The sequence below is a fragment of the Serinus canaria genome, chromosome 10 (genome assembly GCF_022539315.1).
Source record: "Serinus canaria isolate serCan28SL12 chromosome 10, serCan2020, whole genome shotgun sequence".
Lineage (NCBI taxonomy): Eukaryota > Metazoa > Chordata > Aves > Passeriformes > Fringillidae > Serinus > Serinus canaria.
The window spans coordinates 2,948,449-2,963,261 of record NC_066324.1 but is presented as its reverse complement, the minus strand read 5'-3'; the positions used below and the strand labels follow the sequence as shown (position 1 = coordinate 2,963,261).

Below are 14,813 nucleotides of genomic sequence, written 5' to 3'. Positions count from 1 at the left end.
GAGGATGTCCTCAATGTTCGGCAAACCCCGAGCCAGCAGCGAGCGGCCGCCCCAGAGTCCCCTCCCCGAGTGCAACGTGGCCATCCTGGGGTGCAGAGGGGCCGGAAAGTCAGGTGAGACGGGCAGGGCAGGGCAGGGCATCGGGGAGCTGCCGTCAGGGGACATCTGCCTCACTTGCCTCTTCACCTCCTGCAGCTCTAACCGTGAAGTTTCTAACCAAGAGGTTCATCAGTGAATATGATCCCAACTTGGGTAAGAAACATTCTTATCCCATGGAGCATCCTTCCCATCTCCCACGTTTCCCATGAATATGGCATGTAAGGGAAAAAAAAAAACAACCCACCCAAAATTATATTAAAAACAAGGGCTAGATTTGACCCAAAACCATCTGTGAAAATAGAGGTGAAAGCAGTGCCCTCTCTGAGGCCACTTCCCATGGGAATGTTGGCTCCTTGCATTGCCCCCAGAAAACCAAAAGCTGCATTTTTGAGGCTCTTTGAGGAGCATCTCATGTCTGTTGGGCAAGGAGAAGGCTGTGGAAATGAGGACGGGTGCACAGCAGGCGACCCTGGGGCTGAGTTTTGGAGTGAGCAGTTCTGGGCAGGTTTTTTCCACTCACTTGAGTAATTAATAACTATTTTCTTAGGCCTGACTCCAGGCTGTGGGGAAGAACCATAAATGATTTATCGGGACATTAAGGAGATATGGACCTTGTCCAAGAACCAACTCCAGCCCCTGATAATTGAGTGACTCTTAGAAGGAAGGATAAATCCTATCTTCCTCAGATATTTTTGGGAATGTGGTTTCATCTTCCCATGTCAAAACCTTTCCGAAACACATCAGTTAAAAGCTGGCCTAAAGAAAGCATCTTTCTCCTGGGGGAATGGCTCAACGGCTCTCCCTGCCTGCTCTCTTCACAAAAGAAAGGACTGCTCCTCTCACTTGATTTATTGGGAAACAGTCCCATGTCAAGCCCCCAGCTTGCTTTATCTCATCAGGCCATGGCTTTTAGATAAGGGCCAAGCCCTGGGTGCAGTGATTGTTGTGCCAAGCTCTTTCCTCTCCCTCCTTCTCCTGTGGGAGCCCACACTTGCAGCACAGGGAGAAATAACTGCTCCTAGCCAGGCTGGCACAGCAACATCACCACCAATCCCTCAAAATAATGTTGTCTCAGGAAGGAGCAAGGTGGGAGGCATTGGTGGAAGATGCTCCTCATCAGGGCTGAAATTTTTCCATGGTATCCCAAGCATCCCGAGCTTTGCTTTGCTTGGCTTTGAAGAAGACAGGATGTGCCAGCCCATCCTCACAACCACTCTGCTTCTTGCAGAGGACACCTACTCTTCGGAGGAGCTGGTGGACCAGCAGCCTGTGCTCTTGAAGGTGATGGACACTGCTGACCAGGTAAGGCATTGGGGGTGTGATGACCAGCTGGACCATGGCCGGACCACAACTGGACTGCAGCTCAGCCACTCCTCCCACCCCCAGGATGGCCCCGGGAACTGCGAGCGCTACCTGTGCTGGGCCAGCGCCTTCCTGGTTGTCTACAGCATCGACAGCAGGAAGAGCTTCGAGGGCTGCCAGCGCTACCTCGAGGTGCTCGCCCTGCACGCGCGGGGCTGCCAGCGCCGCTGCCCTGTGCTCCTGCTGGGAAACAAGCTGGACATGGAGCAGTACAGGTACCGGGCACGCGGTAAGGCTGCCTGCTCCCCGTGGGAGACAGCTCACAGATCCCCATCCGTCCTGCTGGGATGCAAAACCCAAATCTGATTTCTTCATTTCCACCCCCATTAGTATTTGCAACATCCTCCCACATCCCTAAGTTTCTGATCTCCTGCCTGAGGGCTGGTGTGTTTATTTTGAGCCCATTGGTATTTTCAGTAGGATGTTTTTTGGCTGAGTGGTGAGGCAGCGTCACCATCCCTGGCAGGGCTTGAGCCAGAGAAGCCCCTCTGGACATGCCCTTCCTTTCCCTGGAGCCCTCTAGTTCCAGCCCCACTGCCAGGACTGGATGTGCCCAATATGTTTTTCTGGCCTTTTGTGCTGCTCTGTGGTCCCATGGGCCCCTGAGTCACATGCATTTCTGGAGCCCTCATGCTCCCAGGATGGAGGTATCTCCCTCCCCAAAGCAAGGACCTGCCCCATCTCCTCCTCCCTGCTTCCCAGTGCACTGTCATCACACCCACCCCTGGGTTCCTGAACACATCCCTACCAAGAGAAGCTGTGTGATTACCATTACTCTGGGATTTTGGAAAAGCAGAACTCTTTTGGATTCATGTCCCAGGACAGGGATGGGCAGGTGCTACCTTGGTGCTCTTTGGGAAGGAGACGTGGGATGCACGATCTGTTACCTGCACTATTTTCGGGTGGCTGCCGTGCCCCAAGGGATCCTGCACCCATCCCCTCTGCTCTCACCAGGCAGGTGCTCTCAGCAGAAGGGATGTCCCTCGCCAGCAGGTTTGGGTGCCTGTTCCATGAGGTGTCAGCATGCCAGGACTTCGCTCGGGTGCAGCACGTCTTCCACGAGGCCGTGCGGGAGGTGCGGCGCCAGGCAGAGTGGAACCTTCCCGTGCGGCCGCTCTTCATCTCCGAGGAGCGGCCCTGCCTGCCTGTGGCCGTGCCAGTGGCCCTGCCCACCCACCACAGCTTGGCCACCTGCACCTTCAACAGCCTCTCCCCTGTCAACTACAAGGAGATGCCCTCGGTGGCCCAGGCCAAGCTGGTCACTGTCAAGTCCTCGCGGGCTCAGAGCAAAAGGAAGGCTCCCACGCTCACCTTGCTGAAAGGCTTCAAGATATTTTAGGACACGTCCCTGTGGGCTGCAGAGAGGGAGGAGAGAGACCTTCTTCCATCCCCCCAGCTCCACAGGAGCTGGGACCTTCCATGATGGACTCACGGGCACTGCAGCAGCTGCTGGCGGATGGTGGCCCCGGTCTCCGTGCCGGGGCAAAGGCAGCAGTGGCAACGTGGTGAGCAGGCAGAGTGCCAAGGGTCTGACATGGGCTGTGGAATCGCTCTGCCTGCCCCTGCCTGGTGCTGCTGTGGTGTTTGCACCCTGTCCAGCCACTGCCACTGCGGCCAGCCCAGTTTTCTGTGAGGATGCAGCAGCTTCCAGAGGAGCCAGAGCTGTTGGATACCATTGGGAAGGGAAGGGCCAACCCCACAACCACCAGCCAGCTGGGCACCTGGCCCACAACTACAGGAGCCCAGGAATGAGGAACTAATCATTAATCCAGCATGGAGGCACTCATCTCGTTCATCCCACAGGTGCCCGACTAAGCAATAAGTAGGAGGAATTTTTATTTTTTTTAAATTCAGATAAAAAAGGTGCAGATAATGTTTCAGCTGCTTAAAGGCCTCAGGTGGCCTGTAATCAATACCCACACATCAAGCTAAGTCACACCAAAATTGCTGCTTTTTTGCTCAACTTTTTACACTATAGCATCCCTTTCCAAAAGCTTTGCAAAGAGATGCTTTGCTGACAAGGACATTGTCTGCAAAGTCTGTGTTTAAAAGACGGATGTATTTCCAATAATGTCCTAAATTATTTCATGGCTTCTGTGTGTGCCCAGTGAAGGACACAAAGGGAATCCTGGAGCAGACCAAGCTCTACCTGTGCCTGATCCAGGGTCAAGGGCTGGATGATTGGTTTCAGGTGCTCTAACAGAAGAAATGTTCTGCTTCTCCCTGGAGTTGCAGTTACTTTGCAGAGTAAAATATCCATGTGTATATTTGTACATATAGCCATATAAATATATATATATGACCTTATTGACAGATTCAATATGGCATTTTGATCAACCACTTTGGAAAGTATTTTAATAAAGAGGATTCTGAAAAGATTAAAAATGTCTCAGCTTCAGTGTTGCTGTTTTCCTGATGGGAAGTGAGGGTGCTTTCCCTGGCTGACTGCAGGCCAAGCTTCCCACTTACTTCCCTGGCTCAGGTCAAACCTGTTTGCAGCACCTGAGGGAGGAGATGAAGCTGGCACTGGAGGGAAGTCTGGAGCAGCCAGAGCAGTGGGGGAACACCAGCCAGGCAGACGCTGAGCCAAGGGCCCCTCCTGCAGGTGCAACTCTGCTGCTTTCTTGTTTCATACTTTTCTTTCTCCCGGCTAAACTGCATTTTTAAACTTGCACCCCTGTGAATTGAGACATTCTGATACCTTCCTTAAGGCTTAAATGGGCTGACTCCAGCTGCCACTATATGGCCTCCTCAGACATCTCTGTGTACAGGGATGTGACAGTCCCATCTTTCCACTGGACCATCACGTCCCCTGGTCTCTGGTCCTGGGGCCCTGGCTGCTGCTTTTGTGGCTCAGCCAGGTTGTATTCCTGCACAGGCATCAGGGCTTGCTTGGCATCGAGGTCAGCCTCCTGTGTGGTCTGTGCTGTTTCTCCATTCACGAGGATTTTCCTTTTCCTGCAGGGAAGGCACAGCAAGGACACACAAAGTGAAGCAGCAAGCCCAGCCCACATCTGAGGCACCAACCCTGGTGAGGGTCACAGCCATCAATTTACACCGTGTTCCTGGAACACGCCAGCTGCTTGTGGGCAAACGCCGCCAGGTGAGCTGTGCCAGGTAAGTGCTCTGAAGTGTTTGAGCACACACAGCTGGGATTCACACTTGGAGAGCACCCAGCTCCTGACGCCAGCAGCAGCAAACAGCCAGCCATCACTAGAGGGAGAGCGAGGAAGGCTCGCAGCGTTAGCGCTTCTCTCCTCTGAAGACAGCAGCTCTGACTCGGTGCTAAGTTTTCGTGCCCAAGCAAACAGTGAGTTGCTCCTCAGCTACGGGGCTGTGCAGCCACTGGGGAACTGTATGGGGATGTGGATGGGGAAAGGCTGGGAGTCCTACTCCAGAGCCCCTGTACTTATGGGAGAGCACCTCACACCACAGTTATCATCACTTTCCTCCCAGCAGCCCTGTTGGGCTGGGCAGAGCTGTGCAGACCTTTATTCGATCCAGGGCCCAGAGAAGGGGCTTGTTCCAAGTGACACACAGCAAGCAGGCATCAGGCAAGGTTTTATAACGAAAAATGGTTCAAAGGGAGTTTGTTCTTCTCCCCATCACTCAGGGCTTATCCTGCCCTGCCAAACCCCTGTGGCTGTTTGCCTAGGAGGCTTTCAGGGCACCACCACACACCAAAAGATTCACAAATTTTCCCGCCTCACCTGTTTCGCACAATGTTAATGGTCAGAAGAACAAGGCCCAAAATCATGGTTGCGAGGGACAGTGCAAGAACAGAGTAATTCCATGTTGAGGCTGAGGGAAAGCAGAGAGGCAGTGTTAGCAGGCACAGCACAGTGTGATCCACAGAGCCTGGCCAGGGGTTTTCTGAGGACACCCAAGATGCTCTGTCCTTGATTTTTGTGGCTTTGAAGTTGATCCCCATGACACTGACCTGCTGCTATGTCAATCTGCTCCCTCCACCCTGCCAAAATCACAGGAGACCTTTGCTCTCTTGGCAGGCTCTGCCTGAAGAGAGGCTGAACCCCAGAGACACGCTCAGCAAAGCCTCCTGCCTATCTTCACCTATGGCCTGCTTATGCCAGAGGCAAGACTGAGGGTTTGTGTGTCTGGGGTAAATCACCTCTTCAGGGTAGTGCCCTCAGGCATCTCTTAGGCAAGAAAGTAAACAGCCAAGGACTGTGTCTCAGCCCGGGAACACCAGTGGGACTTACGGTCTTCTCTGCGGAAGAACCAGAGCAGCTCCTCCAGCTGTTCCAGTTCCAAGCCCAGTGGAAGGGTGACGTTGCCTGCTGTGTGCTCGTCCATTTGTGTGCTGGCCAGGGTGGTTGGGAGGTACTTGTGCTCTGCCTCAGCTGTGGTTGAAAGAGAAAGATGCAATTGTCACTCACTGCAGCCCTTCAGACTGGAGGTGATCTTCTCCTTCACTCCCAGGGTTGCCCAGCATGTCTCTCCAAGCAGGCAGAATGCAACCCTGAGTGCACAGCCTGATCTCATGCACTGAGAAGTAGAGAGTGTTTTTGGCTGCAGACCCCATTATGGTGAGTCAGCAGGGCTGCAAAGACTTCAGAATGCTGATAGGGCCTTTCAACATCCCCCATCTCCCACCAAGGAGAGGTAGCTCCATGTGCCACAATTCACCAAAGAGTTGCCTTGCCAAGACCAGTCCTGGAAATCTAACTCTGGACTGCAATCCTCCAGAGAGAAATTCTTATTTATCAGGCTGGATTATATACACAGCTTGACTAGCAATTTTTATCAGAAAAGTTTCAGTGTCTGCAAAGGAACCAACAAATAAGTGTGCACAGAACATACACACAGAATGCATATGGGAATGACACCCAGTTCTGGAATAGGGGTGCAATTTTTTCCTTGGCTCAGTCAGGCTGCTGGTGGTGTATACTGAGAAAAATAGCCCCGTAGAAAGAAAGAAACTGTATTTCCAGGAAGTTAAGGTCTTTGCACGTCACCTACTTCACCCACACCATTATCCTTTAAGCCAAGACTCTACCTTGCAGCAGGAAAAAAGGGATTATCCACAAGAACTTCATATTTGTGTATGCAGGTGGGATGGATCACACCTTCACAGTATTTCTTCAGCGTGGAGATGCCTGCAAAAGACAGACTAAGGATTTGAGAGAACCTGCTTCCCCTCCCTACTGCAGCTCTATTCAGAAAGTATCTGTTTCCTCAGCATCTATTTCCTCATGAGAATGTGAGTCTGACCTGCCAGGACAGGGTGCAGAAATCCCTGGGCCACCAAGGTGACAGCAGAGGGGGTCTGGCACGGTGTCTGCTGCCCGGGTTGGACCCCTTGCCGAGGTGAACCTGTACAGCTGTGAGCTCAGCTGCTGTGAGCCAGCTCCTCCCCAGCTAACAAAGCTTCCCTGCTTGCTCCCCTGCCATAATCCCTAGAGAACATACACTTTGCATATGACTATCTATGGCCAACCCATGGATGGCAGAATATGGGTGTGGAGATGAGGAAGTGGAAGGCTGACCTCCAAGAGGAGGTAAGGCTGGCTTGCTATTGAGGCTATGGTGTCTCCCATCCCTCAGGGAAACAGAAAGTCCTCCTTGACCTTTAGTCCCTCATTTATTAGTGGCATCAATCCAACTTTATTGCTGCTCCTCCAAATTAGTTCTTCAGCGTCCTTCGAAGGGACCTGCCCTGAGCAGGGGTTCCTGGCTGTCCACTGAGAGTTGGTGAGAGGTTGAGGTGGCTCTCCCCAGCCCACTGCTCGCTGGCCATCACCCACTGGCAGGTCAGCGACACCACAACACATGCATCCCTCAGACATTCTGGCCCCACAGGCCATTAATTATTATATGAAGACTTTTACAACAGTCTGATACTCCCAGCTTTTACCTGCCTTTGCTGTGTGCCCTGGTGCTGTCTGAAACTTGCTCCCAGGCATGTTCCACTGTGCCAGGCGTGTCAACAACGCTGCTGCTGACTCCTCAGGGAAACATTTGTCCCGTCGGTTATAGACCTAATGATTGCTACTATTTTCCCCCCCATTCTCAATGTCTTCACAATTCAAAGTTCATGTTTTATAGCTAACCAGGCATGCAGGCTTACTCCCTGCTGCCAGAAAACCACCTGCTAGCAATTCTTTGAAGAGGGGACTCTCAAGTACGTGGTCCACTTTGTATTTCAGAAAATACCAGTAAAGCTGCTCCCTGCAGTTAGGTGTGCAAATCACCCTTCCATCCAGGTAACCTTTAACTTATTCACATGGATCACCCCTCACAAAGGAGGAAATAAGGCCTTGGTGCCAATGAAAATAAGTTACAAGTCAGCTACACCTTAATAAGAAGTGGCACTTGAATGTGTTAAATCTTGCTGTGCAAGGCTTTTGAGTAATCATTGGCTCAAAGAGGAATATTTGACAAGCATGTTGCTGATTTTCCCCTAAGGTGTTTCATAAGCTGTGGGCTACCTCCTGGTGTCTGCGCACAGCAGGGATGCTGGAAAGCTGCTGGAAGTACTTCACTGCTTCATCAAGTAGTGACCAGCAGCCAAATCTCCCCAGATATGGGGGGCCAGAACTTTGTGGGTAAAACACAGCAGCAGAATGAACCCTTATTGTGCATTAACAGGACATTTAAGTAAAAGACTTTAAGGGAAACTTCTGTTATTTTACAGACCTTTTACATCTAAATCACATTAACAAAATTAGTTTCATTCACCAAAGCTACAAAACAAAGTGTTCTCAGGTCAGTGTGTCTACTCCAGCAGAGACTAAGCAGAATTCTCTCTAAACTACCAGTTTCCCCAGTAAGAAAACAGTGACTCCCACAGCTGGGCTGGACATGCTCTGAGGAGTTTGGATCTTCCAGCCTGGAAGAGATTGTTTAAGGCATCTCCTCCAGCCTCCCCCACACAGCTGCTCTGCCCTGCTGCCCACAACCCAATGTGGGTGAGCACTGCTCCAGGAGACCAGCTGGGACAGCGTGGGGGATGTTCTTCCCCATTGCTCCGCTGCTGCACATCTCAGCAGTGACTCCGGTGGCTGATGGACAGGGATGAGCTCTTAGATCCAGGCTTCTGCAACTCCAAGTGTGCACTTTGGTCTCTTGTCCCTCTAAAGGTACCCAAGACCCTTCTGAGGTTGCTCCCTAGCTTGGGTACAACAGGGGAAGCTCAAATGAGAGAGAGCTCATGCCTTTTATGCTCCTATGGAAAGAACAAAGAGGCCAGTGCCTCTCAAGAAACATTTTACCTGTGTTATTTTGAGTTTATATTGACTCCTGAACATCTTTGTAATTTCTTTTTTCTTGCAAATGGGATTTTAACATCAAAAGCTGCAAAATCTGTACAGTATTATGCATTTCAGGAACAAAGAGTCACACAACAATGCTGTTTCAAATCCTCCTGTGGATCTGTGGACTTTGCTAGAATTCAATGAAATCTCAAGATATTACAGGAAAATGTCATGGGACTGTTTTTTGCTCTATGCATTGATCCCAGCACTTTAACGGTAAAAACCTTTCTCATAATGGAAGCCCTTGAAGATCTGAGACCTATCACATGCAGAAGGCAGAGCTGAGGGATTGGTGCTCTAAATGCTGGCATAATCCAGCAAGGGGGCTGTGACATGTGGGAACATAGGAACACACACCTCCACAGCTGCATGTGGACTCTTCCCAGCCAGGGCACAGCACGTGGTGCTGTGAATCCACCCTGTGCTTGGTTTTTGTCAGCTCTGATATTCATGGCTGCTCACCAAGACATATTTTGCCCTCATTCTACAAATGAGAAGTCTTTAGGTACATATTATACTGGTTTAAGTAAAGATGGGGAAAATCTTTTGGAAAGACCATCAAGTACAGCTTCTGTTGAGATGACAATGTCCCTCTGGGTTCTGTGTTCAAAACTCACTACACAGTATGGGACAATGCATTTAGAACATCTCAGTCTTTTCAAATTAGTCTCCTCTTGTCATCCAGACTCTCTCTCTGGTGGCTGTCCTATTTTAGCAGATTGTGTTAAAATGGGTCAGTTATTACAAACACAGAATTAAAGTGGGATGTCCTGTCTTTGGGATTCATGGAGGATATATATACAATGTCACACCACAGACATGTAAATGGATGATATGGTTTATAAAGGTACATTAAGGTCTGAGAGCCATTAAGGAACACAAGAAATCGTTTAATATTTAAAATATTAAGGCAAGAAGGCAGTCTGTGTTATTTTTTAACCTCTGTAAAGTAAAAAGGTAAAGAGAAAATCTAAGTTATATTACACATTTTCCTTTGACTGCTTTAATATGCAGGAGTTACTTCAGCCTGCTTCTTACTTGCCATTCAGACAGTTTCTCCCTAAAAAGTCTGCCTTCACTTAAAATTTCCAAGGATTCAAGCTTTCTAATTTGAATAAATAAATAAGCCTTCCTTTACAGATAGCTATAAATTAACCCAGCAGCCCGTGCAGCAGGAATGCCCATTAATCTCTGCTAACTCACCAGAAACGTGGATTCCCAGCAGGGAGGAAGCTACATTTCTTCTTTAAGCCCTGTCATCCGAAGACATCTCCTCTGAGCACCGTGGTAATACAAGGCTCCCTGTGCTCCTGCTCTGGGTATGCTATGAGCTGTGATTCACTCTGCTCCTGAGTCATGTGTGAAGGCCAGTTCAACAGGTGAGGTACACTCCAGCCCCTGAAAAACACACCTCTTTAGTGGGACCATTTACAGCACGAGGTGAATGACCTTTTGCCAAAGAATGAGCTGTAGCAACTTCCAGTTTATTTGCTCAGGTTATTGGCATAATCAGTATTAAAAGAGCACGCTGAGTAGAATGACACTCAGTAATAAGTTACTCTTCAGTTAAAATAAATTGTGATGTTCACTCTGCTTGGCTCAGTCCTCATTGCATACAGGAAGCATGTCCTGATAAAGCAGATATTACTCTTTTTTTTCTTTTTTTTTTTTTTTTTTTTTTTCTGTGAATGGCCATTCTAAGGCTGTCAGAGCATCTTACCAGAGCAAGCAACTTTGCTTACAAAGCTTGAAGCATCAGTCAGAGATTTTGCCATCCCAGTTTCACAGGTACTGGTAATGCCTGGCTAAGTCAATAGTCTGCTAAGAGGCTCTGCAGACTGATGTGCTACTTTTTGTGACAGCCACATTAAGAAAGAAGGATTCCTCCCCCCTGAAATACCTGATTCACGGATGGAGCTGCACACTGCAAAGCAAGAGAGATGCATCTCACCAATGGGGACACACAGCTAGCTCTGGTTAGCTCCAGCTGAACTGCAGATGGTAGGTGTAGTATCCGTATGTTTGTCCTGTCCTTGGAGGTTTTCAGCTTGAAATAAAGTGCTCAAGGCCCTGTATGACAGGGCTTGGAGTAATCTGGTCTGGTGGTAGGTGTCCCTGCCCATGGCAAAGGTATTGGAATGAGATGATCTTTACAGTTCCTTCCAACCCAGGCCATTCTATGATTCTATGATCTTTGGCATTGAAGCTTTTTTCAATGTTAATTGTTAATTGTGATTAATCCTTTGAATCCCATCTCACATCCAGAGTTTCCCTGGGCAGCTCCTGTGAAATATCACCCAGCAAATGTGTGCTCCCCAAACAGAGATGTTTCACTGCTCAGCCTCAGCCTGGCAGTGATCAGTGAGAGCTCAGAAACACATCCCCCAGGAAACAAGAGCTACTCCCTCCTGCTGGAGGCATGTCCAGGCAGGACATCCCACCACATGGTAAATCGTGCTATCTTTCCTTCTCAATTCCAGCTGGATCTTTTTAGAAGTGCCACCAGTGTGGGCAACACTTTTCTAGCATCTTTGGGAGCATGTTTTTGTTGCCATGGAAAGAGTGCACAGGACTACGACATAAGTGGTCTCACAATCAAATCCTCTGGCCTTGGGAAAGCTCAAAGAAGACACTTGGCCTCTGCAGAACAATCTCTGAGTAGAGGGGTAGAGACACTGGCCAAAATGAAGAGGTGACTGTAACATAAGGATGGTGACTGCAAAACCCCAGAAGGTTCCTTTTCATCCCAATTTTCTACATGGTTTGATGCATATATCTAGGGTCAGGATGCAGGTAGGTAGGTGGCTGAGATATGTTTAGGATTCAGCATGATGTACATGGAAATGAAACCACTGTTCTCCAATGTTTAGAGTTGGCTCTTGTGCTCAGTAACCCTCTCCTTTTCCAGAGAACCACAAACATGCTCAGGAGTGCTCCTCTCCAGAAGGGTGTATTTGATTCTGTGTCTCTCCTGACAACACTGGCACTGGTTAATGTGAGATATCTTTTTACTTCTTGGAGACACTTTCACTGTCTTTGGCCAGGAAGCAAAGTGGAGATAAGATCTGATTTGTGTTCTGTTTCCTCCTCGATTTGTCTTCACTACACTTGGGAAGAATTTGTCTGACCTTGGTGTTTTAATTTTGCTTATCTTTTTTGATCCCTTCAGTGTCTTTGACCTGAAATGCCTGGTTACAGAATAACTAAACATTCAGGGTTGCAGTTTTTTTTCTTTCCATGTACAAAAGCAGAGTTCAAATGCAGCAGGAAAGCCAGATTTTTTTTTTCTTTGTGAAACAATCAGATAGTTGCTGTCATTCTGAAAAAATTTATATCAAAATAAATCTTCAGTTAAAATTCACGAACATTGCGTCGAAGGCATAATAATGAACAACAGTCATAATGTGTTTGAAATGTGCTGTCATAGCAGAGCCAAGCATGAATTACGTGGGAGCAAGTGTACTGGAAGGAATTTAAGTCCACTTCAAAAACTCACTGCAAATGAAACTTTAATCACTTTGTGCATATGTCTGGCAAAAGTTCAGCATGGAGTTACAGCATTTCCAGGAGCCTTAACTACAGCCAGAAGTGAGAATCCATCTCTGGGCTTAAGTCCTGGAGGAACAGCAGGTGAAACTCAACACACGGTGTCAATGACACGCTCAGTGCCTGGATCTGATACCTGGAAATTAACACCGAGCAGCAGCTGGATTCTGGGTTCAAATTCACAACTTTTGGGCAATCCAGACATACACGTACATCCCTGGCCTTTCTGAAGTGTTGGTGACAAATCCAGAGCTTCACCCAAGACCTCAGAGAACTGGTATTTGCAGTCACCACACAGGACATCTCCTTCCAGCCTTTCTCCCAGCAATCGCCCTCACTGCCTCTGGAAACCATGAGTATTTTTCAGCATCTGAGATATCATGAGGTCAAATTTTTCACCATCTGAGATAAGGCCTGAAATTACACTCTGTGCTGAACAGTGCTGCTCGCGTTTGGGGCCTGTCAGCCATGAGTGTCTGTAATCACTTAGTTATTGTGCAATGACAAATTGTTCCCTGTTTATGATAAGTCAGACTGTTCACCTTCCCTTCTTTCCAAGCCACCTTCCAACATGAACCGTGCTGGGAGCTTTAATCTCTTCTCCAGCACAAGCCATTCCTTCATCCTTGCTAGCCTCTTGTATCTATTTTAATTTATTTTTACTATAACCTTTCATTTGTGCACTAAGATGAGGTGACCAGAGTTGAAGTGTACTGCCTGTGACTAAACCAAGTATTTTCATGGGACTTCCCAGTCAACAGAGAATTGTAAGGTTATTTGAGCATTTGATTTTTGCATATTGATCAGGAAATTACCTCAGTATTTGGTAGCATATTCTCCTTTTCTCAGTGTTCAGGAATGTAAGCACCCCAGTTAAGATGGCCTGACTATTTTTTTTTTTATTGTAACAGCAATTTTTCATCCTTTTCTCCTTATTATCACCACAGGAGAAAATGGCATCTTCAATGTCTGAGAGAAGAAAACCCTAATCATGGGCAAATAGACATGAAAAAGGGAAGGAATATATACAGCACTGCTTAGTGCAGCACAAAATTTCACTTTTTTTATCGATCCTTTTCTCATGTAGCCATCATAAAATTCTGCCACCCATTTTCCAAGTAATTTACATATTTCCACAGGCATATAGGACATTTACAGATTCTCACACTCCATGCTGCAGAAATTCCTAGTGTCAAAGATTGCAGGATAGACTGTGATTTAGATGTGCAGGGAATTTGTGTATGTGATTTACATTAAAAGCTACACAAATAATCCATCTTCCCATGGGGGGAAAGAATGTACTTAGCAGAATGATAAAATATTTTCTTACTTACGTTATGGGAGGAGACAGTTCTTTAAGTGGTGATTCTGACCCCATAGTTTACAAGAAAACATTCTCTGAGTTGCTGTCACTGTTAAAATGAAGCTGTCCGTGGTGTCAGAAACCGAACTCTGTTTTTCAAATGCTGTCAGAGCCAGATCAGTGGCTTTGGGGTCAACACCCCTTCCAGTCCCTGACGTTCTTCTGCATTATCTTTGCACTGAGGCAGCATGGACAATTCCTGGTCAGGGTTAAGGGGGCACGGCTGACACCACTCAGGAGCATCGACACTGTGAGGCTGGAGCTGTCAGGGCAGCCCTGACAGCTTCCCCCACCCCACACCAAGATCACAGAATGGTTAGGGCTGGAAGGGATCTCTGGAGATCACCCAGTCCAACCTCCTACCAAGGCAGGGTCATGTGAAGCATGGACACAGCTGGACGTGTCCAGGTGGGTTTGGAATATTCCCAGAGAGGGAGACTCCACACCCTCTCTGGGCAGCCGTCCCAGTGCTCTGCCACCCTCAACATAAAGATCTTCCTCATGTTGTGATGGGACTTCTTGTGTTTTAATTTATGGACACTGCTCCTCATCCTGCTGCTGAGCACTACCCAAAACACCCTTGCACTAGCATCTTAGCACCCTAGGATATTTTTATGCATTAACGAGATCCCCTGTCAGTCTTCTCCAGGCTAACCACAACGTGAAGACGCTTTGCTCTTAGAGAGCGTCCAAAGGAGGCCACGAGGATGAGGAAGGGTGGAAGGGAAGCTCTATGAGGAGTGGATGAGGGCACTTGTCCAGCTTGGAAGAAACTGAGAGACCTCATTGTGGTTTTCAGCATCTTCCCGAGGGACAGACACTGCTCTCTTCACTCTCGCGACCAGTGACAGGACCCGAGGGAACGGCATAAAGATGAGTCAGGGGAGATTTAGGCTGGATGTCAGGAAAAGCTTTTCAGATGGTGGTCGGCCACTGGAAGGGGCTCCCCAGGGAATGGTCACGACTCCAAGGCTGCCAGAGCTCAAGAAGCGTTCGGACAACGCTCTGAGGCCCCGGAGGGGATTATTGGGGTGTCCTGCGCAGGGCTATAGGCTGGACTCGATGATTCTTTTGGGTCCCTTCCAGCTCAGGTTCGCCGGTAATTCTATAATTCTATGACGATGGCGGCGCCCCCTCAACGCTGAGCCCGGCCCGGCCGGGGGGGCGGG

General features: G+C 48.5%; 2 protein-coding genes and 1 long non-coding RNA gene across 3 annotated transcripts; 2 read left to right on the top strand and 1 right to left on the bottom strand.

Moving 5' to 3' along the window:
* Position 1: 1 nt before the first annotated feature.
* Positions 2-3,105, top strand: RASL12 (RAS like family 12). The gene is made up of 5 exons (XM_009090049.4): positions 2-113; positions 196-252; positions 1,328-1,401; positions 1,486-1,676; positions 2,416-3,105. Exons 1-5 carry the CDS (start codon positions 5-7, stop codon positions 2,798-2,800), a joined length of 816 nt encoding a protein of 271 aa, XP_009088297.1. The 5' UTR covers positions 2-4; the 3' UTR covers positions 2,801-3,105.
* Positions 3,106-3,280: 175 nt separating this feature from the next.
* Positions 3,281-13,733, bottom strand: SLC51B (solute carrier family 51 subunit beta). The gene is made up of 6 exons (XM_009090050.4): positions 13,616-13,733; positions 9,939-10,133; positions 6,479-6,578; positions 5,682-5,822; positions 5,172-5,262; positions 3,281-4,419 (listed from the first exon to the last, which is right to left on the bottom strand). The coding sequence occupies exons 3-6, from the start codon at positions 6,516-6,518 to the stop codon at positions 4,200-4,202; spliced, it is 492 nt and encodes a 163-aa protein (XP_009088298.1). The 5' UTR covers positions 6,519-6,578; positions 9,939-10,133; positions 13,616-13,733; the 3' UTR covers positions 3,281-4,199.
* Positions 10,142-12,096, top strand: LOC108962006 (uncharacterized). The gene is made up of 2 exons (XR_001990469.2): positions 10,142-10,736; positions 11,216-12,096. It is a non-coding gene; the product is annotated as an uncharacterized LOC108962006 (long non-coding RNA).
* Positions 13,734-14,813: the final 1,080 nt, after the last annotated feature.